This window comes from Melozone crissalis, unplaced genomic scaffold (genome assembly GCF_028551555.1).
Source record: "Melozone crissalis strain CALT ecotype California unplaced genomic scaffold, PUWL_Pcris_2 ptg000013l_1, whole genome shotgun sequence".
Classification (NCBI taxonomy): Eukaryota; Metazoa; Chordata; class Aves; order Passeriformes; family Passerellidae; genus Melozone; species Melozone crissalis.
The window spans coordinates 8857001-8881209 of record NW_026535791.1 but is presented as its reverse complement, the minus strand read 5'-3'; the positions used below and the strand labels follow the sequence as shown (position 1 = coordinate 8881209).

Genomic DNA, 24209 nt, shown 5'->3' with positions numbered 1-24209 from the left:
AGAGTCAGAGTTAGCATTCTGTAGTTATAATCCTGGGGCTTCACATAATGAGGAAGACAGAAAATCCTCCTGTTGCTTGAATTGTACCTGACAACCTAATTAATCTGTATTGAGACAACACGAGAAACCTTTCACACTGGGATACCTGTAACTGGATGTGTATATGCAACTTTATTTTTAAGAACAAGCTAAAAATTCAATGATATCAACACAGAAAGGCTAAAAATTCAATGACCTCAACACAGAATTCTCAGTAAAGAGAATTAGTAAAGAGATTTAGAAAAGCTACATTCAAGTAAATGTATTTCAAAATTCAGTAATTTCACTAGCAATATTTATTTTAAAGAAGAACTTTAGCTCTCTCATTAAAAAATAATCAAACTAATGTCAGTCATGAACACAGAATCTTAGAATAGGTCTTTATATATTGGTATTTAAAATAGAATGCAAATATGCCCTTACTTTGTATGAGAGAATATGGAAAATATCTGTCCCTTAGCATCAGTTTCTTAGCAAATCTTCAGTACTTAGACCATTCAATCAATTTTTTCTCCTTTCCTCTGACTATTTTTTCAAATGTTAATGTCTGTGGATGCTGAACTCCATGAGGACTTTGATTTTGTCAATGAGTTATGCATTTTTCTGAGAATACCAATCATAGAAGCATTCAGAAAACTGAATGCAGGAACTAGACTCAGGCTCAAGTGGCCAAACCATAAAAGGTAATGTACAATAAAAAGAACTTGGATCTAAGTCACTGGCAAATAGATGACGTTTAGGTTTTTACAATCATAGGAGAATAATTTTCCACATTACTCAGATTTAGAACCCTGAAAACCAAGGACTCCTGTAGTTTCTTTTTTCTTCTCTGGAACCTACCTTGAGCATCTAGTCACTAAATCTATTTGCAAGTAAAAAAAGCACTAAAAACCTTTTTAGTGCATAAGATTTTCAGAAATTGTAAGAAATTCTGTTCTAAGACACCACTTTAGCAATAATTGAAAATGAGACATGAGATTGATGCGTGCAGACATGAAGACATGGGTTTCAACCACATGATGTTCTCGATATTGTGCTTTTACAAAATTGCTCTTCATCAAAACTGAAGCCTCTACAAGAACCTGGTAGAACAGCAGAATGCTTTGGGGTAATTCTTATTTACCTCAAGCAGTAACAGCTACATAAAAGTGGCTGTGTTAGTTATCATTTGGCATGGTTGAAAAAGAAAAAAATGACAGCACTCTTCAAAATTTTGCAAACATAAAATGAGTGACATGAAAAAGAAGAAAGAAAAGAGAGGCAGCTCTGACTTAAGCATTTTCCATTTCAATGGAAACACACTCTCCAAACAATGAAGAAGTATGTGTAATTGGAGGTCTGCAGTATCTGTTGAGGTTTTGGTTTTGTTTGGGTTTTTTTTGGTTTTTGCTTTGTGATGAACATCCTAAGGAACAGGATCTCTTCTATCAGAAGTGGAAAGTTTTATAGAACCTATGTAAAAATTAGGATACTTAATAAAAGTATCTAAAACATGGCAAAATACATTGCGAACCAAGAAAAAGTTTCTCAAAATTTCTAAAGTTTTTCTCAAAAGTCTTGAGACTCAGGATATTATAGAGCACACATATTTTAAGTCATGCTTTTTAGAGCAGAAACAATAATCTTTACATTTAACAATTTGTACCTCATAAAGCGTGTTATATGTTGTGACGGTCACTGTGTTTGTGTGCAGCATCAACCTTTCTCCCAAAAGTGTGAAAAGACTGTGAGTATGCATGATTTCAACCTTTCTCCTGTAAGAGAAAATAAAAACATTAGCCACATGTCAAGTGTAATGAGCACTTTAAATAAAAGCAAGGTAAAACCCAAAAGCCAAGTATTTTGATGCTGTACTAAAAGGCTTCCAAGCTAGTTATTTTATATATATTTAAGATATTTCCCACAATTAATGCAAAAAATATACAAAATGTATTTAGGATGGGCTTTTGTATTGGAAAAAAAAAAAAAAATCACACCATCCTCAAAGTCAACTCCTACTATCTTACTCAGGGTAAGAAAGTTAAAGATGTGCACAGGCTGGTTAAAATCTTAGTACTGAAGAACACAACTTTTGTCACATGACAAGAACTCAGGACAATCCACCTTCATATTTTCCAATATTTATCACAGAACTGGTTAGGTTGGAAGCAACCACAGCGGGTGATCTGGGCCACTCCCCCTTAGATTGCTCAAGCAATCTGTATCTGTTAATAGTAATAAATATATATATGTATACATATATATATATATGTATACATATATATATATATATATATATATATATATATATGCGGATTTTTCAGTACCACCTTTCTTCGTTATATATCATTCTCTCATGAAGGCAAAATATTAAATCCTGGAATAAAATGTTACAATACACTGAAAAGTTATGAAATTCTACATGATTGAAATCCGAAACTACTCAAATCTTTAAAAAGTGAAGAAGGAAGCAGCTCACGTCAATGAACTCCCCTAGTTCCTAAATCCCACCATTTTAAAATAAGACATAACGTCATAAATAGAGGACTCCTCATATTTTGCATCATGAGATTTACCTACTATTATAATGGATATGAAATGAAAATGATTTTACAAAATAGATAATAATCTATATTAAAGCAGCAGAAAAATTTTAAATAGGATAAAGTTTCTAAAAATGATATGCATTCAAAAGCTAAGAAACTGTGTTTTCATTATTATCAGAGAAAATAATACAAACTCTATAGGTTCATTCTAGAACTTTTGAAATTAATTGATTATTTCATTAAATTTCAAAGTAAGTACCACAAAAGAATGGTAAAAATTTATAACAATGTGTACTTTTGTATGCACAGAAGGGAGTTCATGAATTAATTATGAGAAAACCAACATGTATTCAACCTTTTAAGGTATGATTTAGCAGATAGAAGTAGAAATCCATTAGGAGATTTACATGTGTGGGTAAAACCCAAAAGTAAACAAGAGACTATTATTTCAAGTGGTGGCATAGAAAGAATCAAATATGGCAAAGGAGGAAAAAAACCAGGATTTTGTCAAATGCTAAGGTTAGACAAAGTAGTCTCTCATCACAGATCACAAAGAAAAATCAGTTAAGTTATTCAGGCTCTCATGTAATACATTACTGGTCATTTCTGAGAATCAATCACTTCTACTCCATAGCTTCTTCTGTGATACATGCATATATGAACTACAGCAACAGTAATTGCTTTAGTACCTACATATTTGTTAGAAATATTGTATTGCTTTAGATTTCATAAATCACATAACATCTCTTTATGTCATTCTGCTCCAGTGTGTTACAATGCAGTATCTGTTTCCTGTACTGTGAAACAGGAATAAAAGTACTTTGTATGTTTTGCGGTTGACTTCCATTTTATAAAGTCATGGTATGCACACATATGTATGTGAACAAAAAGGCACAAGCAGTAGCTGAGAAACATGAAATGGAAGGGCATTTTTACTTGCTAAAATCTACATAAAATATGCACATTTGCAGATGTTCAGAGGTCTAAAAATTAAAAAAAAAACATTGAAAGTTACACAGAGTATTCAAGGGGATTTCAATCACTCCAATTACATAAAAAATAAAGTTAATTTTTGCTAAGTACATATGTTCACTCAACAGTGGAAATTGCGTTGATATATCCATAATTGCAAGTAGATGTTATTAAATTTCAGCTTCTGAAAATTCTCTATCCTTTTCTTGTAACCATAGAATCATAGAATATGCTGAGTTAGGAGGGACCCACAAGGATCACCGAATCCAACACCTGGCCCTGCACAGCACCATCCCCAAGAATGACACATGTGCCTGAGAGCATTGTCCAAACATTTCTTGAGCTCTGTCAGGCTGGTGCTGTGACCACTTCCCTGGGGAGCCTGTTCCAGTGCCCAGCCACCCTCTGAGTGAAAAACTTTTTATATTCAACCTAAACCTCCCCTGATTCAGCTTCATGCTGTTTCCTTGAATCCTGTCACTGGTCACTGCAGAGGAGAGATCAGTGCCTGTCTCTGCTTTGCCCCTCATGAGGAAGCTGTGACTGCAGTGAGGTCTCCCCTCAGTCTCCTCCAGGCTGCACAGACCAAGTGAGCTCAGCCACTCGTGCAGATTCGCCTCAAGGCCCTTCACCATCCTTGTTGCCCTCCTTTGGACACTCTCCAATGGTTTAATGCCTTGTTTATACCTTGTTACACCCAAAACTGCCCCCAGCACTTGAGGTGAGGACACCCCAGTGCAAAGCAGAGAGGGACAATCCCCTCCCTTGCCTGGCTGGCCATGCTGTGCCTGATGCACCCAGGACATAGGTTGCTAATTCATTTTCTGGATAAATATTTTAAACAAATATACTTATCTGTATACAACCAGGCTTCTGACAAATCAAACCTTCATCTGGTGTATCATACTTAATCCAACTCCTATCAATGTGAACGACTTCTACTAAGTAATGTTTGAAATGTCCTTGGAGATTCTTGAGTGGACTATCAATTTTCTTTATTAATTCCCAGAACAGTATTTGACTTGCTGGATCCCAAAGGAAAAATCACACTTAGAAGCGTATTCTCAGCTAACTGTCTCTCAATTATACAGTCATACTTTATTGATCTTACTGAGAGAAAAGCATTTCTAGCAATACCACACTCTGGCTGGACTCCTACCTCCTTTCCTTTCAAAGGAGGCTTACATGATGAAGTCTCTTGTGAAGCATGTGGATCATTTTTATAATACACAGCCTCCCACTAAAATGCCATTTTGGGCTAGTCCCAGCAGGGATTTTAACACCACATGTAGAAGGGGAAAAATGAGCAACAGCAGGCTATGCAGAAGTGCATGACTGTTAGTGCCTTCTTGACACTATAATATGGAAGATCAGACTAAGTAAACCCATTTTGTGACATCAGGTCTTTTAAAATGGGAATATTTCTTGCTGCCACATTTTCTCAGTGAGTATTTCTTGAACAGAGATGTCCTTACCACCTTTTTTAAACACCACTTGCTTGATGTATCTGCTTTTCCTTCTGAAACATTCCCATGTCAATAAAATGTTCTATTTCATTTTCCCATCCTTCTAAAACTATTTTTAGAAATGCTGCCCTGAAAATTTTATTGCAATGACACTGATGATTCCAGAAGGAAATTTTAGATCACACTCATGTGTTTCCTGTTAACTTTAGCTGAACATGCAATATATAGTCATAAGAGGTATTTCTGGAAAATGTTTTTCCCTTGTTTTAAGACTTGACTTTCAGCATATCTTATATCTGAAAGACAACAAATGTATTGTTTCAAACGTCATAGTAATAGCAAGTTAAGAGGAAAAAAATAACTGTATCTGATTTATAAAGCTAACAGTGTACAAATTATTAATCAGAAAACCTAATAAAATTTGAAGTAATTTCTAAAGACTGACAAAGAATATACAATAATCATGACAAAAACACAAGAAGAATTGTGAACTTAAAGACGCCACTACAAAAATTTTAAAATGACACTTACTTATGACCCAAATGTTTAAGAAAATATCCAAGGACCTTCAAAGCTTGCACCCATATACTTTCACTTTTGGAAGCCAATAACTTATAAATTACTCTAAAACAGAAAAACAAATTAAAGCTCAAACATCGCATATATAGATTCTATCACTAAACGTCACATATATGGCTTGTATTTCACTGAGCAAGAATATTTATTAAGAAATAAATAAATAAAACCAACAATTTACACAAAATAGGATATACTGAAAGAATCAAGTGCAGCGTGAGAGTTTGATAGTGAATTACTGAGGTTGGGGACATGGTGTAATTTGGTTCAGTTCAATGTCTTAGAAGAGAAAGTAACATCTTATTCTATACTTCTCTCTTGGAACAACCAAGTAAAAGACAGTCTAAGCATTGGAAGCTTAGGACAAGAGAAGCACACTGAAACATATTAGATCATATCCTGGAGTACCTTGATGCTAGTGAAAATCTCCCTTCATTACACCCTCTGTTTTTAAATCCTGGACAAAAAAAAAAGTGCCCTCAAATACTGGCTAATCTAATTATTAAATATTTAATTAATATGGTAGGTTTAAGCACAAATTATGCAGTCTTTCAGAAAGGAAACCGGCCTTGATCTGAAGTCACCAAGAGACAGAAAAGATTACCCTTGCCCTGCACTTTTCTGTAACAAATTTTTGAATTTATATTTTAGTTTCCCATTAGAATTAGCTTGGCTTCAGTTTTTAGTCATTCTTTCTAGTCTTTTTCCACTAAGGAATGAGTTTTCAGACAATATCTTTCTCTTTTGAAATTACTTCTGCTCTTACCAAATGAGCCCTGGGGCTTTTGATCTCTGACATCCAAGGCAAATGAACCCCTAATTTCACTCCCCTAAAAGGCTTTGGGAGTGTTTTGTCTTGTCCTTTAAACTGTTAAAAGTTGTAATTCTGTGTATTCCCCACCCTTCTACAACACAGACTTTCATACATAAAGACTGCACCATCAAACACTTTTAATATCACAAATGTTACAGAAAGAAGTCTCCAGTCCTCCAGATCAGACTTAGCCTTCTTCAAAAAATGACAGGAACAGAATTCTGTTTGAATACAAACTATAGGCAGAAAGCAAAGTCCTAACCATGAGTCTTTCCTTCAATAAGCATTGTCATTCAAACAGTTTTAAGTACAGATCTTAGTACAAAGATCTTAGCATTTAGGCAAAATTGAGCTTGACTCTATCAAGTAGTAGATACTATGGGGCTTTTTCCCTTTTACAAGCCCCTTGCATTTCCTAAATTATTCTCAGAACAAAAAAAAAAAACCCAACATAGTAAATATCAAATTATTAGCATGAACATTATTAGCCCTGAAAAGAATTATATTACCAAATTAGGCATAATCCCCCCCCCAAAATAACACTTTTTTAGGAATTATCATTTATTAATTTTACAGCCAAACAGATAAACAAATTAATTCAACTTTTTTCAGACAGAATTTGAGAGGCTAGGGCATGATTCCTTGTTTTCCTCTTGTTCTCCCCAGATAATGTTAAATATACAAACAAAGAATAATTAAAATTATTCTGAGACCGATACAGGGCCATTTGATGCATCTTACTAATTACACATTCTATTTGATTGAGAAGCAAGTAAAACAGTGCAGTTACTTTGAAATATCATAATGATAATCTTAAATGGAAATTCTTTTTTTCTCCAACATATTGAAATCACTCATTTGGTCAAAAAATAAAGCCCAAGTTAATGAAACTCAAGTTTAAAAGATCAGCTAGTGTGATATTTATGTGAAAAGGAAGCCAACTGGAGAGTCATGGTACTGGAAGTACCCTTAAGGTACTTTCCCACTTGACTGTCTTACCGTATCCCATTTCTCTGATCAAAGGCGGGGATCATGGATGCTGGATGTTCAGACATCAGTGCCACCAGCAGCTGCAGCACATCATGGATATTTTCATCCTGTATGACAAGCACCAATGTTATTCTACAAACTAACCTCAACAACAAGTTTCCCACAGAGCTGATACAATTAGTTACAATAAAAGGTAGGTAATTAGAGAAATGTACCTCATGCATTGTTAATAAGTAATTTAATATGCTCTGCAGTTCATCTTCTTTCACTCCTCGATCCTAAGAGAGAAAAAAAAGGGCTGTTGTTCAGAGAAAATACATTCCTCAGGTTTGGATAAGCAAACCTTGCACCCAGTCAAATAATTTTACAGCTTTTTTATTTGAACCTAAAAGACTATATTTTATCTATAATTTCACTGCTTTTATCATATTGGCAGTTCAAAATAGTATGAGGTCAGATTCCTTTAGTGTGGATTCCTTTAGTATCCCTCAGATACTACAGACTATTACTGTTACTCCTACACTGTGAGACAGAACAGAAAATACTGGTTTTCAGTCTAATCTCAAATGGAAGATTATCCCTCAAAGAGTAGCATTCAGCTGTAACAGAAAGAGTCTTACATCATTTCTACCAGTGGTAGAACCAGCAAGAAGGATACAGCAATTATTAGCTTGACAACTGCAATTATCATTTTCATTTGACCATTTTATTAAAATTTTTAAAAATATGACAATTAATTAAAACATATATATTGGACATTTAATAAAATATACATAGCAGAGTTTTGTGAGGTTAATAAGAAATTTTGTATGGATTTACTACTTCTCTGTTGATTAGAAGGATGTGCATGAACATTAAATTAACCAGAAAATGACACAATACTGGACAGGTATTAACGATTTTCTACAATGAAAAATACTCTTACAAGTATACAACAGATGTCAATGCTTTCATTCTGGAACAGACCATTTTACCTTCAATATAAGTTGTTTCAAGAACAGAAGCATAAACGCCCTTAATGATATGATTTCTTTCTGGGAGGGCCGAGGACCATCTGGAAGAAACAAAATATAGCACTTTAAAATATAAACTAATTCCTTTAATCACTGCAGCTTCTTAAGGAAATCACAGTTCCTACAACAGATTTAGTACTCTACTCTTATATAAAAGTTCATATTTGCAAATGATATCATTTATAACCTTTCAGAATCACATTTTTCAACACAATATATTTAAGTATATGTGATCCTCCATTTGGAAAAAAAAGAAATCCATATAACGCTTTACTTAGTTTTTTAAAAGAAACAGGAAGATGAAAGATAGTAATAAGGTGATAGAAATAGACAGCAATAAGTGATAGACAACTTGGAATGACTAAACCACTATGTTAAATACCATCTGAATGAAAACCAACAGAGAAAGGATTTATGAAATACCAGTGGTAGCCATTACCTGTAGCAGAAACTAAAGCCATTTAAACCAAAGAGAAACTACTATCTAAAAAAAATATTCAATTTAAACAAAGAAAAAACCAATAATCCATAATACTTTAAACAACAGTGCTTGATGAAGTACATTATGAAAACAGAAGTATCTAAAAAAGCCAGAAATTGAACTACAGCAATTTGAAACTATTTTATTGTACTTGTCACTCTCCTTTCTCATAAATATTGAGGTTGAACTGCAAATTCTTTTGTTAAGCTCCTGCTTCTCAGGCAATCCAGGGCATAGACAGCCTTAAATTTTGTACAGTAAAAATAAATGCAACTTAAATTATTCTTCCATCATCCATTTCACTTTACAATGATAAACACAGATCAAAGTTAAAAAAGTCTATGTCCCATTATTATTTCCAATCCAGATGAATACAACTTTTTAATGAAGATTCTCTAATTGTCTTTGGTGATGCTTTTTGAACTGAAGCCACTGCTTTACACACAGTAATTCAAGTTTGACAAGGGAAAACCTTAAGGGAAAGTATATTTGTTTCACTAGGAGGAGGAAAAAGACTGGCTACTACACTCAAGTTCTCTTCCCTGTTCAGGAGTAGAAAGAGGAGAACTGTGTACTCTTCAGAAAAAAGCAAATAAATCTCAAAAAGCAAATAAATCTCAAAAAGCAAATTAATCTCTGGCTGTTCCATTCTACTCACAGTTTGTAAGAACAGTAAGTGTATTGCAGTAAAAAAGTTTATCAGCTAGGCTTTAAAGACATAAGACTAGTCCATATTAATAATGGCATCATAAAACATCTGATTTCCACTGTAGAAACAGAAGTAATTTGATTTTTTTTCTTATACTAGATGCAATTATATTAAATATTGCATGAATTTTTAGCAATGGTGTGCTTGTTTTCAACAAGTCATTTTTATTTACTAAACATATAAATATGATATTTTTATATAATTTAGCTATTTTCCCCCCTAATTTAAATGTGGATTCAATTTCCCTAACTGCATCACAGAAGTTTCTTTCTTTGTACCCTCTTCCCTCTTACACCTTATTGGGAATCAATATCAGACAGCATCTGAAAACAAGGACTAAAACAAAAAAAATTGACATTTTGTCTTTTCTGTAAGAAAAGTCTCTGTCATTTCTGAAAGACTGTAATTATGGAAACAGAATACAGAAAATGGGGAGGTCTGCAAATCATTTCTATAACAGAAATTGGAAGGACATATCAAGAAGAAGATATCCCAATGTAACTGGGAACCTCTTCAAAGACACACAAGTTTTATTCTACATGTGCCCACTCATTTCCCTGAAAACGTGTGACAACCTTGAAAAGGGTTCTTCAACATGCAAAGGAGACCAAAGGATTTGCTGCTTGCAGGCTACATGCCAAGCAGGTAAAGTGTAATTTTCCCTTCTCTAGTACTATTTATTCCTTGCATTTTAGTTGGGTCAGGGAGCTTCACTGTGCTAGAATCAGAAAACGGGGACAGCTGCCACCCAAAAGACTTCATTAGTTTCAAAAATTAGTTTCAAAAACTGGCAAGGAAAAATAAGGCTGGAGAAACTGGAGGCTATGTAATCATCAGACAGTTACAAGGAATACAGCAATATGATGTAATGATCATCTGACACAGACTGAAGAGAATTAATTAAATAGGAAGTTCTAAAGCTACCTAAAGCAATTTTTTCCCCCTATAATTTTTATATCATCACAGTTTTGTACTTCATTACTAATTAAATTACTTCATTCCTAGTTGAAGATTTATTTAAAAAAAATATATTATTGACCAAACAATGGTGTATTTTATCCTATAATTAAAAAAGTATACATTAGCCTCACATATACCCAGGCAAAGAGAGACAAGTAGTTCTTGTTTTTAACTCAAACATTGCAAAGTAGTTTTTACTGTCTATTAACCTTTGTGCCCATCACTGCATATAGAAAATTCAGTGTCACCATCACTCAGACACTGATAGCACTGCTAAAGACTAAAACCAATCTCAAATTAGATCAACTGTGAAGATAATCCTTTCAAGATCTGGCACAGCAACCATAAATCCCTAACACAAAATAATCACATTCTTTTTAATTGGCAAAGAGAAAGGATGCCTCCCTTATCCCACACGAGGATGAGTCATTAAAGCATTTCCTGCTTTTAGATTTCTTTATGTATGTATTTTTCACAGAGCCCATCATTTGCGTCAGATTTTTAAAATACACACTCATAATAAGAGTAAGCCTGCTTTACCCAGACAAAAATAAATGAAAAAGTTATAATTTTATGCAATTCATCCCTGCAGCATAGAGAAATTATAGGGGCATGAACCAGAAGTAAATAAGAGGAAATAAGTGAACACATTCACAGAGTTAAGTACAATCAGTACTGCTGTAAAAAAAACCAAACAAACAAAAAACAAGAAAAAAACCCCAAAAAACCCAAACTGATTGGAAGCTTTGAATAACAATAATAATGATTTCTAATTCTGCCTTTGGAAATAAAATTTTGTTATCAGTTCTACCAACAACCAAATGTGACATTCTTCCATCTGCGTTGATTCATTTTGTATGTAAAAAGTATGGTTTTTCTACTCCTTAAATTAATAACGTATGATACAGATAGCAGAATCTGATCTCCACACACACATAAATAACATCACATGATACATGGATCACAGAAAAACTGATTTTCTCTCTGCTGTAAATCTAACAAGAACTGAGTTCCACTCTAACCCAGCTCTTAAAATAACGCTGGAACGTTGTATATTTACAAAGATAAAAACTACAGTTACTTTATTGTCATAATAATTTTTTGTAATTCCCCTTTCCACAGCTCATGTTCAAAAATATTGGACATGAAAAAATTCTTGAAAACTATTTAGCATGACATAACTTGTACTTTAACCACCATGCATTCTCAATAAGCATGGATACATGATACTCATAAAGGTATCGCTCATTGAGAGTTTGAAATAGCACTTATTGAGCATGAAGAACACAGGAAACATCAGTAGAGAGAGAAATGCTTGGCCACTCAGTTAATGAACTAAACCACACAGTTAAGTTGAGAACTTAAATGCACATTTCTCTCATACAACACAGGCTCCCCAGGGGAGTGGCCACAGCACAAAGCCTGTCTGACATCAAAAGTTGGGACAATACCCTCAGGCATCAGAGTTACTCTTGGGGTGTCCTGCACAGGGCCAGCAATTGGACTTGATGATCCTGAGGGGTCCCTTCAAACTCAATATAAAATCAAATAATTACAGAAAGAAGCTATAAATTTTAAATAATTTTCTCTCCATTGCCTTCTTTGTTGGCTATTTAGATACTGCAATGGCTGGGAGATCCTATTATCCCTATTCTGTATGATTTAACAAAATATCAAAGGTGTGCATGTGGTAAATCAAGATAATAGCTGCAAACCATAGTCTAAATGTAAAAGAAAATAATAATATTTGGATTCTTTTATTTGCAAATTAGCTTGATGGTTTAGGTTCTTTGTAAAAAAATTTGAAACAACACGAGAAGAAGAGTGCAAATCATGATTTTAAACAGAATTTGTCTTTACTATATGGATTTACATGTAAAATGTAAAGCTACTAATTACAGACCAAGTTGATACTTCTACACTCTGAAACAGTGTTTCCACTGTTTCAGAACAAAATAGAAATACAAATATGAATTCAGTATGCTGAATCTAAGAAGAAATGCAAGTGTGAAACAGGAATCCAATAATAAAAGATACAAAACCAAATTAAAATAAATATCGGAAACTTAAAAAAAATATTAAAATTAATTTTAAAAACCCCATTTATACCTCCCATTTTAGAAGCTGATTACTAGGAGAAGCAAAAGAAAAACTAACTTTTTTAAAAGAAAACAGTATTTTCCAAATGAGAAGCTTCAATATTGAGCTTCTTTGGCTTTAAAGTAAGTGCTACTAAACTGTCAGTGCAGAAAACTCACCCACTTTGTGTTTTATTAAGGCAGGGGAATAAAACCCTGAAACAGAGTAACTGTCAGCAAGTAATAGTAAATCAAACTAATTATTAACTAATATTAAAAATTGTTTCAGTATCTCCACATAAAAATGACATGCCTAGAAGACAAGAAAACATCACACTACTAAAATGTCTGCATGAATAAGCTTACTTCCTAATATGACAGCAAATTATTTGAAGGCACTTTAGCACATGCAGTCAAATTTTAGATATTGTGCATGATTTCCAGTAAAGTCTTCTCCAGAAAGAGAAGTCTCATGACAAGTCAGCCTAGAATTTCAGCTGCAGTTTACTCACATGATGACATTTTTCTGTTTCATACATTAATTTCATACATTAAATTAATGTTTATAGAAAATGCATCCTATTCCTCCATTTGGGGATTTCAAATGCTGCTTAATAGGCAGCAACTTTAAATTTCACATAACTGTATATTTACACTGCAACTTTCTTACTTTAGCAATTTTTTTTTACATTATTCTACATTTCAACAAATTATAAACTTTCTGGCTGCAAACAGGCTAATAAAAATTTACATGAATCCAAAATCCTGGAGGAATTATCTTTTTGAACTATTTGGATTGGTGGATTTATGAGATGCTAAAAACAGAGGTGAAAATAGAAAAACCTTAAGCATAATAACTACAGTTATTTCTAGAACTGCATTCTATGACTATAAGCTGTCTGAATCAACCAGGCCTACACTTAATGTTAAAAAAACATCTGGTAAAGAAAAGTGATGTAATATCCAAGTGATTAAACTTTTTAAAATATTTTCACTGATATTATCAATTGCTAGCAACTAATGTGGACATCCTAAAACATCTTTTATGAAATGAAGTTAATATAAAATTAAATTTAGTAACACATCACATCAGCAATTTTTATATTTTTCACAATAATTTTCTTGCAAATCATTACAGTTATTATGGCTCTATTAGTCAGAAACAGAAGTTATCTGTAAAATAAAATCAAAAAGTCCCAGTGCTGATTTGCATGGAGAAAACTCCATGACTGTGCTGGGTTTGCTAAGTCACTGATGCTCCTGTCTGACAGGCTGATATTCTTCAAGGCAACACAAGAAAAGCCACTCTTACAGACAGAAAAAAAATTACTACTTCTTTGTATTTCTGTCAGTTACACAGGGCCTTCTGCAGGGAAGAAGGAAGAGGATAAGGAACAAGGAAGAAAGAAGATATTAAACTTTCAATAAGTCAAGTTTATCTATAAATCTAACTAAAGACAAAATGAGAAAATTCAGATATAGTGGATCACAATATGTTTTCTGAAAATATGCATTACCTTGGTTTATATAACACCTTCCCAACTGCTGTATGAAGGCCTTAGAAATTTTGACTTTTGTTGTCAAACTGCTACACCAGGCACCCACTAATTTACACTACCTGATTACTTTTTAGGGACTGACCTGGTTGCCTTCCAGGTAAAATAAGAATCTTGTCTGGAACTGACACAAATGAGAGGAGAATGTACTACACTCAGAATGAAAGAAAAGGTAGGGATGTAAACCAGCCATATCTATGCTTAATTTAGAGTTAACTGATTCACATCTCATTCCTAATTTTGTATCCTTGTGTACCTCATGCCTTATGTTCAGATTTTCATGAATACATTATATACTTTTTGAAGCTATGCAACTGGCATTACACACACAAATACTCAAAAAATACAGCTAACTGCAAAGAGAAAGATCTGGGCAAGATAAAAGCAATCCATGTTTCCTAGAGAAAGAAATGTCACTGACTCCACAAAAGAGCAAACCTAGCCAGAGGGAAGCAGTCTGCAATACATTTTCAAAGTGTTGTTAGGTAGTAGTATCATGACACAGAAGCACAGGAATTATTTTAATTTAAACCAATATACTAGGAAAAAAAAAATATCAACCATAACAAGTAGACTGCATTATCAGACTTCTATTCTCAAGCTAGTTGAGGAATTTTCCATGTCTCTACCTAGCTATAAATATGGTTGACACCTGAAAACCTCACCTCACAACAGCTGAGTATTGAACAATCACAAAGTAAACAAGCTGATCATCTGAGTTTTAAACATCCCAATTCCTCACTGATCTCAGACACAGTAATTTGTCCAATGATAAAACTGTGCCTGTGCAGCACAGCAGTGTAAACCTCAACAGAAAAGATCTCTGGAAGTATGAATCCTGATAAAGCCACTCCCAGGATAGGATTTGGTTCACCCTAATTTCAGACAACAGCAGTGAAGCTCCCACACCAGAGCAGCTTCTAACCTCCCACCAAGGTTAGCAGAGATCCAATCAATAGAGGCAACACAGTCTAGGAAGCAACCACACTTCAAACAAAGCATTTCTCAAGGGCCTGTCAATTAGAGCTAAGATACAGCTTGCTAAACATACCAGTGTAAGTTGTCACGCCATAGTGTGCAAAATATCTACCCCAAACAAGCAATTTGGTGTTGGATACACAGGAAACCTTCATCCTTCTGAGAGGCAGGTGAGATGCCCCACCAAGACTACAATGATACTAGAAATCTGTATTAAAGCAACTGACTCCTGCATTCCACTGTGCATTATCAGCAGACATCTAGCTCAGAAGGAGACATCTTCACTGCAGGCACCAAAAAAAGAAGTTAATTCTATTTTGGCAAAAGGAATCCAGAATCAGCGTAAGTGGATAATCTAATTTATCACTGACAAAGATTTCAAGCTAATTAAGTAACCAACCCAGGTAATTTTCATTAACTAGGATTTCAAACATTCATTTAAACGAACAGAACCTTGTCAGCTTTTGTTAAGTATTTTTAAATAAATTTTAATAATTTTTGAAGACTGCTCTTCATCTAATATCATACTATGCAGGAACTATAAATGTCACCCAAGACCCCACAGCCTTCAACACCTTCATTGCCTATTAGGACATCTAATCTAGGAAAAGAATTGTTACTTCCAGTTTTGTTTATTAAAAAAAAAAAAAAAAGGGAGACCTCTGTTCATACAGCTCACTTACTTACCCAATAACTAATGTGTTAGATATGTCACACTCTTGAATATTTGGGTATGTGACAGTATTAAGAACATCCCCCAATTATTCCATTTCTCAGCATGACATTAATAGTTACACAATAAAATAATTAATAAATTCTCATTTATCAGGTATTTTTTAAGAGACTTTCAGGCAAATCCTTCCTGCTTCACACAAGTAGATAGCTAAATGTAATGGCATTACAGCCAAAATGTATTGGATTAGAATGATTTGCTCTGCTTAATACACATCTGCAACATGCAGCATTCAAGCAGTATTCATTATTACATTTTGCTGGTTCTGTCATTCAGTACCTCCTGTGCTAAGCTAAGTGCATCACTTTCAGCAAAATTAAATAAATCTCTATTTTATAAGGACAGCGAAAAAAATATTATTGAACTGGAAATACAGTTTCAGAGACCTCTGCAGTGATAACTAGAAGTTTCCACTCTGTTTTCAAGGTCACTTAACACTATTAATCACACAAACCACACAAAGATTTCTTTGGCATATGAAATACATGTAATATTTCCTCTTTATCACAGAAGAAGAAAAATCAATCTTTTAATGTTTCCTAAAGTATGCTACGTGACTGGAGACCAGAGTTGGAATGTTCTGGGAATACATATAAATATAAATTATCAGCATGAGTTTATGATACACCAAAAAGTATTTCCATAGTCCTTCTACAGATGGCCATCAACTATTGCCATTTATTTATCTCCTTGTCTACAGGTCCAAGGAGCTTTCAGACATTTATATCACAAAACTTCCTACAGGAGGAGGAATGCTTATATTTTCTCCCTCATGTGTTGCACTTACCCAGCCCTTTGGGAGTGATGCCACTGCTGTCAGCAGGGTTGACCACCCAGTAGTAGTATTTCAGCGTGTGCATGAGCTGCAGCACCGTGCCCACTCGGCGGATGGTGTTATAGATCGTGGCCGTCCCAATGAACTCAGCTGACAGGTAGGTGTACAGAGACAGCTGCACCTGGGGAGTGAAACAGCCACCCACACAAATGTAAGCTCTGCATTAGCAACTGTAAATTGTGGGGTCTTTGTAGAATAGACCTTGGATATGATACAAAAAACTGAGAAACTAATTACAGCTCAAATTAGAGTAGGGGCTGCACTGGTACCCAGGAACGATTTAAGTTAAGATAAACATATTGGCTTGCTTTCTATTCTGACTTTCTTTACAAAAGTATATATTTTTAGTTTTTAGGACAACACCACTTTTCACTTTGTTTTATATATCTCAACTATGATTGCTTAGGAAAACAAAGAATTCATTATTACCAGAGAGGAACGATAACATGCTAGAGATTTTATCAAACTAGAATACATAGTTTGAATTAAAATAAGAGCTTACATTAATGTGTAACAAAACACATTTTTACTGCAATTAAAACCACAAAATTTTATGCTTAATCTGTAGGAAAGCAATGTAATGCAATCACTGAAAAACGGACTGTATTTCTTGAAACGGTCTTTTCATAGAATCAGACAGAATCTTAGGAAATAATTTAACTGCTTTTATGAAAGTATAAAAGACATTGGAGTATATAGGTAAGCAGTGTAAAGACTTCATGATCTAAGATGATTGCTATTGCCATGCTTATAAAACAAATCCAAAAGAGAAAAATCAAAAACCTAAGTAGAATATTATAAAAGAATACAGGTATTTATTTTTGTTGTAGGAGAGTCATAACATTATGCCAGTGTACGACTACCTTTGCAGGGGTATGTATCCAGATAGCAGGATTGAAAAGGATGTGATCACATAATTGCTTCAGTAGAGGTGCTCCATGAGATAATCCATCCAAATATTTCGCAAATGACAAAAATTGTTCCAGAACTGCTCTGGTTATATGAACTCTAGATGACTGGGGGAAAATAAGCAGAAAGAAAAAAGATAAAGAAAAAAATTTTTAATATGATTACAGCAGAACTATGAAGCAGTATTTTCACCTAACTCATCATTACTACATGCATTCAGCTTGTATGTTTTAATGCGATTGAATATGAAGGCAGTTAATACTTTATAACAATATTAATGGTCTTTCTAATGGCTATATTTAACAGGCTAAAATGTCCATCAATAACTTTGTTTTTTTGGTATTTTGCTTAGTTTGGTTTCTTTTCATTTTATTAGAGTCCAGTCAGGATTCTACATTTTACAGCACAATTCTTCAGAACTTCATCTGAAGTCCTTATCTCCTCTTAAATTAGTGTCTTACTGAAATTTGGTGTCTCAGTGTGTGAACACACATTATTGGGAGACTTGATTTTGTTTCTTAAAGTTGAGTAGGTATTTGAAGGAGTTGGGTTCATAGTTTCCTCAAATTTCAGGATTCTTTCAGTTTCATAGCGTATGCCATGCAATCACTGTTGAGACCTGCTCCTCTGTTGTAACATGGCCTGAGGACTTTGACAAACTTCTTTGTATACTAAATACCCATGAATAATAATAATAATATGAATAATAATAACACAAATAAATAGTAAAAAACTCTAAAGATTTTTCTCCTTGCCTTCTTCACAAAATGTCAAGCACTGGAACAGGCTGCTCAGGGAAGCGGTGGAGTCACCATCCCAGAAGTATTACAAAGATGTGTTGATGTGGCACTGAGGGACAAGGTTTAGTGGTGGACTTGGCAGTTCTGTATTAATAGTTGGACTCTATCTTAAAGGTCTTCTCCAACCTAAATGATTCTGTGATTCTATTTTTCAATTGTTTTTAATGTTGTAAGTACAGTCTGGGAATATAGAGATTTATTATTTTTAGAACTGAAGTTTACTGTCAGTAATACAAGTTGAGCCTACATGCTGAATTTCCTTTGGCTTGTACATGAAAATTCAAAACAAATAATGTGCAACTAATAAAAACAAAAATGTTGTTTGGAAGTTCAAGTAAAAAAAAAACTCTCTTCTCTGAAGTATTTGATTACATGCAAATAAACAACAGACACAACAGATAATTTAAAAATAATAAAATTGAGACTAGGAAAGGAAAGGATGCTTTCCCACCATGTGTGCCAACTGAATATAAGCATATATTTAAAAAAGAGAACAAATCCTTTCAAAAAACTGCAGCTAAGCAAATAGAATGTAAAAAAAACACCCTGAAAGCAACATATGTTTTAAGAATTATGCTGTGATCAATAGAAATCTTTTAAATACTCACATGCCCAAGCCTAATGAACATAGCACGTGTTAATTAGAAGAGCATGGAAACTCCTTCTTAAAAAAATCATATTGAACATTCTAAATCAATGTATTCCATGTGTATAAACCATAATGCCCTATTCAGGGGAAAGCCCTCCATAAAGGCTCACCAGTCTGCCTGTGTGTAACTCACCAAACCAAAGCTAACAGCTTTGTAAGTTCCTTCTAGTTATGGCACAAGAAAATGTAACCTTGGAAAAAACTAGTATTTTAGGCTAGTTCTATGAAATTGTAAATCACACTTGCTTAGCATTGAAAACAGAAGCACAGAAAATCTGCTTTTAGGTATTAAGTGAAGGTATTTCCCTAGCACAACGAACAAAGGGAACAGAATGAGAGGAACTACTTATCATTCTTCAAAATTCAGAACATTTTTGAAAGGTGATATTATGATTCTTATCTTCTGCGTAAAAGATTGCTATGCTGACCTCATGGTAATAAAAACCCAGTAGCAGACACGCAAGAATGTCAGAGCCATGAGTTTCAATCATGGGACCATCACTATTTTAGTATAGCTGACAGTAGTTTGCTCTCAGATTATTTAGATTATTAAACCCCAGTAACAGGGTGTCAAGAGGCAGGGAGGCAGGTGGTGTTCCTCAGACAACTGAACTGAACCTCAGGTTTGAGATAATGGCTCATCATGCCTAAAAGCGAGCAAGTACAGGGAATGCCCCTTGCAGGGAATGCCCCACCAATTTTTTTCAGAAATTAAATTTTGTTACAGTTTTTCTTCTTCAAAACACAGGACAACTATTTTGACAATTTCAGAATTTTCACAGAAGATTAATTTAACTTTTATTAACCTACATATACACAAACAAAACACCTCAGTTATGACATTTCTGCTTTGTACAAACTAGAAACAAGAGAACTTTCCTAAGCAAGTTTGGGGGGACAGAAAATGCAGAAATGTAAATACTTTAAAGTGATTCCCAAACAGATCTAAAGTAAAAACATAAATAAGAGAACAGAACCTCCTCAAGAAAATTGGTTCTTTGAATACTGGATGAGGAAGATGAAGAGTCTCCTGTTGACAACTTATAAAATATTTTTAATTTGCAATGTAAGTCACAAATATATTTTATTCCACCAGACATGTGAGCCAGGTGATTGAAAGCACCACAATGGCAATAGAAATACTAAGAAAAAAGATAAAAATCCTCCAAACATACCTTTTCAAGGAGATAGCCAATGACTAGAAAGCCTTTTCCACCAAGCATTTGTTCTTGCATGGCTACTGAACTCTTAAGAAGCTCAACCAAGAAAGCCAATAGGGTAGCACTGCATGTAAAAAACAAGATTTTTTTCAGATTAAAAATGCTGCTTTCTCAATAATCATCAGCTATTCAGTGAATAGAAATAGGCTTAAGGTGGTGAAAAATTCCTTAGAAGAACACAAATCTTATTTTTACCATTGGAAAATTTCTCCTGATTTTTCACATATTGCAGTGGTAGGAGTGGGACTCCAGAGGCTACAAGGAAATCACCCAAGAGTCCATCCCAGCAGTGTCTTTAAGTGAAGTGTTCAGAAAGTACAGGGAGGGAAAGTGTTCAGAAAAGGATACAGTATAGAAACATAAGAGATATGAAAGACTTCAGGGGATGAAATTGGCAAGAAAGTGAAACTATGTTATAAAAGCCAGCAGTGGAAACACACGACAGATCAATCCACCACAGGGAAAATAAATCATAATGGACTCTTGGGTGATGAGAATAAAACAAAAATACACTAATCTGTTGCTGAAAAATCAAGAAGAAAGGGAGAAAGAAAAAAGAAAAGTGACAGGAGGAAAGTATATAAAATTACTTTTCAAATATCTCAAAAAGGTAGATGACAAAATGTACTGTAGTGCATTTACAACGCATACGTAAAATCATTATGTCTTTTCTAAAAATTAAATAGATGTAACAGCTCCTAGCTGTACAGACAAGTGCCTGCACCCATGAAAAGTTCTCACACAGGTAGTAGGCACAGGCAAGAGTGAAAACTGTGGGTTTTGCAGGTATGAAAAAGGGACTTGAAGAAAATATCCAACCTGCATTTGATACATTTCAACTTTACGTACAGTATCTAGTCATCTAAAGGTTCACTTGCTCTTCAAATAGAATCTTTTACTTTGAAATAAATGTTGAGTTAGGTTAATCCATGTCAGCACCAAAAAAAAATCAAAGTGCTGAGGAATACAAGATTCATTCTGTTTGTTGAGTAAGGCTGCCATGCAAAAGAATAGAGAGTAGCCAAAGTACATGCTGGGAACATGAAATAGTGCCTTGTCTTTCTTCATTGTTGAATGGTCATAATAATCCATCTAAAAATCACATACAGACTGCTCCACAGAGTGTCAGCAATAAAAGAACACAGATAATATCAATTTACAGTACTCCAAAGCTTTTATCAAAACAGCCTTTCAAGCTGTCACATCAACTTCAAACCAGATTATGTGCATCAATTTTTTCTTACCCCAACCAAAAGTTTCTACTGTATTTGTCATCTAAAATAAGAATCTAATCATTTTTACTGCATGAAAATCCATAAGCAGGTCACATTAAGTGTTGAAGATTTTAATTTAGATTTTTTTAAAAATTAAAGAGGTGAAAGAAAATTCCATTTAGATAGGTCATACTTACTACCATCCTCTATGAGTAACTTTATGACTTAGGACAACAAGCCATTATAAATAAAGTCAGCAGCATACACCTTTGCAGAATTATAATTCAAATTACAATAGCAAATAATGTTAATATTATATTGAAGTGTTAAAAAATATTCTTAAAATGAATTTTAAAGGCTTTCGTACCATATACAGCCTTAAGTTAATTTTCTATTATCAGAAGTACTTTGTCAAGAGCCTTTAAATTTTTATCACAGTTTACTTGTTCATTCTATGAATTTAGATGTAAACTCATGGGCTAGTTATTCTTATGTCATATTAATACAATCTCTATACAACTGTTAGAAATTCTGATAGACTCTGAATGTAAGTTGTAAGACACACTGACACCACAATAATAAAGATTTTCCCCTCTTTTGCTCTATTTAAGCACACATAAACTACAAGTCAACTCAGAAATCATAAGTGACCAGTTTATACCTAACAATGCCACAGACACAGAAGCAGACAAGCTGGTTCTGTGTAAGAAAGAGTGACTCAAAAAAAGTGTAGTAATTCAGATGTAGTCAATGCCCAAATATAACTTTTTAGATATTAACCATCTTTATGCTGGCTATGGCTGAACTAATTAATCCTGCCTGTCCATATTACCTCTGCACAGAGCTACCTTAGCTGCTACTGTAGAGTGATGCCAGTGATTCTAGTTTCAGGAAAATGTATTAATTTAGGCAACGCCTTTGTGAATGAGCTATGCTTTCACTTAATTCCAAAATGGCTTTTAACATCTATTGATCCAGACACATAAAGATACCTCGATCAGCTCTGCAGAGTCAGCTCAGGTCTGCAGGCAGTAACTCTAACTTCTAATCCTTCTGCATTATCCAAGATTGCCACCATAAATAATAGAGTTGACTGCAGTATATAGTAATTCAAATCTTGGGATAGCACACATGAATGCATCATTACACCTTCAAGCACATTAAAAAAATCCAAGTACCAGAGAATGCAGCAGCTACAGAGAACCATCTGTCAGGTACATAGAGGTGCAATGAAGTTTGAGATGAATATTGTACAGAACCACATTATTGATAAAAATTAACATAATAATTGAATATAACTAGCAGTTTGCCCATATTATTATGCAGGAAATTAAGTAAGTAAAAGATCTGTAATATTTTAACTCATAGAAGAACTATAAAATCAAAATGAAGGGTTTTAAAATTCTCACTGCATGTACAGAACTGAAGATGATCACCCTACCTGATGATCAGAGACAGGGTGAAAACAAACTACATGCTGTCTGTGTAGTTGGGGCTTGTGTTTTGGGGGGGTTTTTTAGGGAAGGAGGTGGGGAATTGTATGGTATTTATGGCTTGGGTTTTGTTTTGTGGACTTTTTCCCCTCAGATAAGTTGCTTAGACTTAAGTGAAACTTCATTTTTGGAGGAGGAAATGGGAATGAAAGTGCACTAAGAAACAGCTGCTGCACACAACAATGGTTTCACATGTAATGTTTTTCTCCTTACATATTATGTCAGAGAGCATCTGATCTGGTTGAATTCTCAGATAAACTTTCCCTGCCTCTTCAAAACTTCTTTTCCCCCACGATTTCACACTGACCTCAAGAAATATGTATCTAGATATAAAAAATCCAAACTGAAGTAATGTATTTTTCACCTCAATATTGCATTCTAAGAATTTAATCTGCCTAATTTGGAGGACTGTATCCAGAACTTTCAACAACTTTTAGGGATACCCAATTTATTTTTTCACCTTGGCAGCTGAACACAAATTAAACCTGAAGATTTGAAACATGAAAATATTTATCAGCAGAAACAGGTTGCCAAAATCATTCTTTTAAAAAGGTTGTTGTTGACAGAGGGAAAATAATATTAATGAGAAGATTAAGTTGAACAACTTTTCAAACAGGATTTAACAAACTTACCAGCAACTAACATGCATCAGATTGCTGCACAGTAATTGACATTACACATTAAACTTGCAAAATTCTGTGCACTGGCACACAAAATTTGTCTCCATTCTTTCCTACTTTTAACACCCCTAGATATAAAGGATACTTCAGCCCATTCCTACATCTCTTCTATATCATGCCTTTCCTAGAAGATATCAGTTTGTCTGCAGTGGAGCCAAGATACAGATAGAAAGTGAAACTATATATGTCAACCAACACTAAATCAGAGAACTATGATAATTACTGAAAATGCATCTAATTTCTGGGGAAAAAATACAGTAGTTTTCCATTATTAAGCAGGAGAAAAAAAAAAAGGTGAGAGACCAAAGCATGATGATGCAGTACCTCCAGTGGCTACTGTTTAGATACTGTTTAGAAGTACCTTAGGAGCCAGGAATTTGCACTCTTAGGATAAAAGTGAAATTTGCCTTGGCTTTTTGGTTTTTTTGTTGCTGCATTCTTTTATTTTATTTTTAAACCACTACACAGATCATTTTCTCTAGACTCCTCATTCCCATGATAATTTTCTCTGTCACATTT

At 34.1% G+C, this 24209-nt stretch overlaps 1 protein-coding gene across 4 annotated transcripts in view; it reads right to left on the bottom strand.

The window, feature by feature from the left end:
- Positions 1-24209, bottom strand: part of NBEA (neurobeachin) — a 452437-nt gene that overhangs the window by 312245 nt on the left and 115983 nt on the right. For all 4 annotated transcript variants that reach the window (XM_054272359.1, XM_054272360.1, XM_054272362.1 and 1 more), the window contains exons 11-18: positions 20259-20367; positions 17589-17741; positions 16678-16846; positions 8357-8436; positions 7598-7660; positions 7392-7489; positions 5534-5626; positions 1685-1793 (exon numbers count right to left, since the gene is read on the bottom strand). In XM_054272359.1, coding sequence (XP_054128334.1) covers positions 1685-1793; positions 5534-5626; positions 7392-7489; positions 7598-7660; positions 8357-8436; positions 16678-16846; positions 17589-17741; positions 20259-20367 — 874 coding nt within the window. The remainder of the gene's footprint in view (positions 1-1684; positions 1794-5533; positions 5627-7391; positions 7490-7597; positions 7661-8356; positions 8437-16677; positions 16847-17588; positions 17742-20258; positions 20368-24209) is intronic.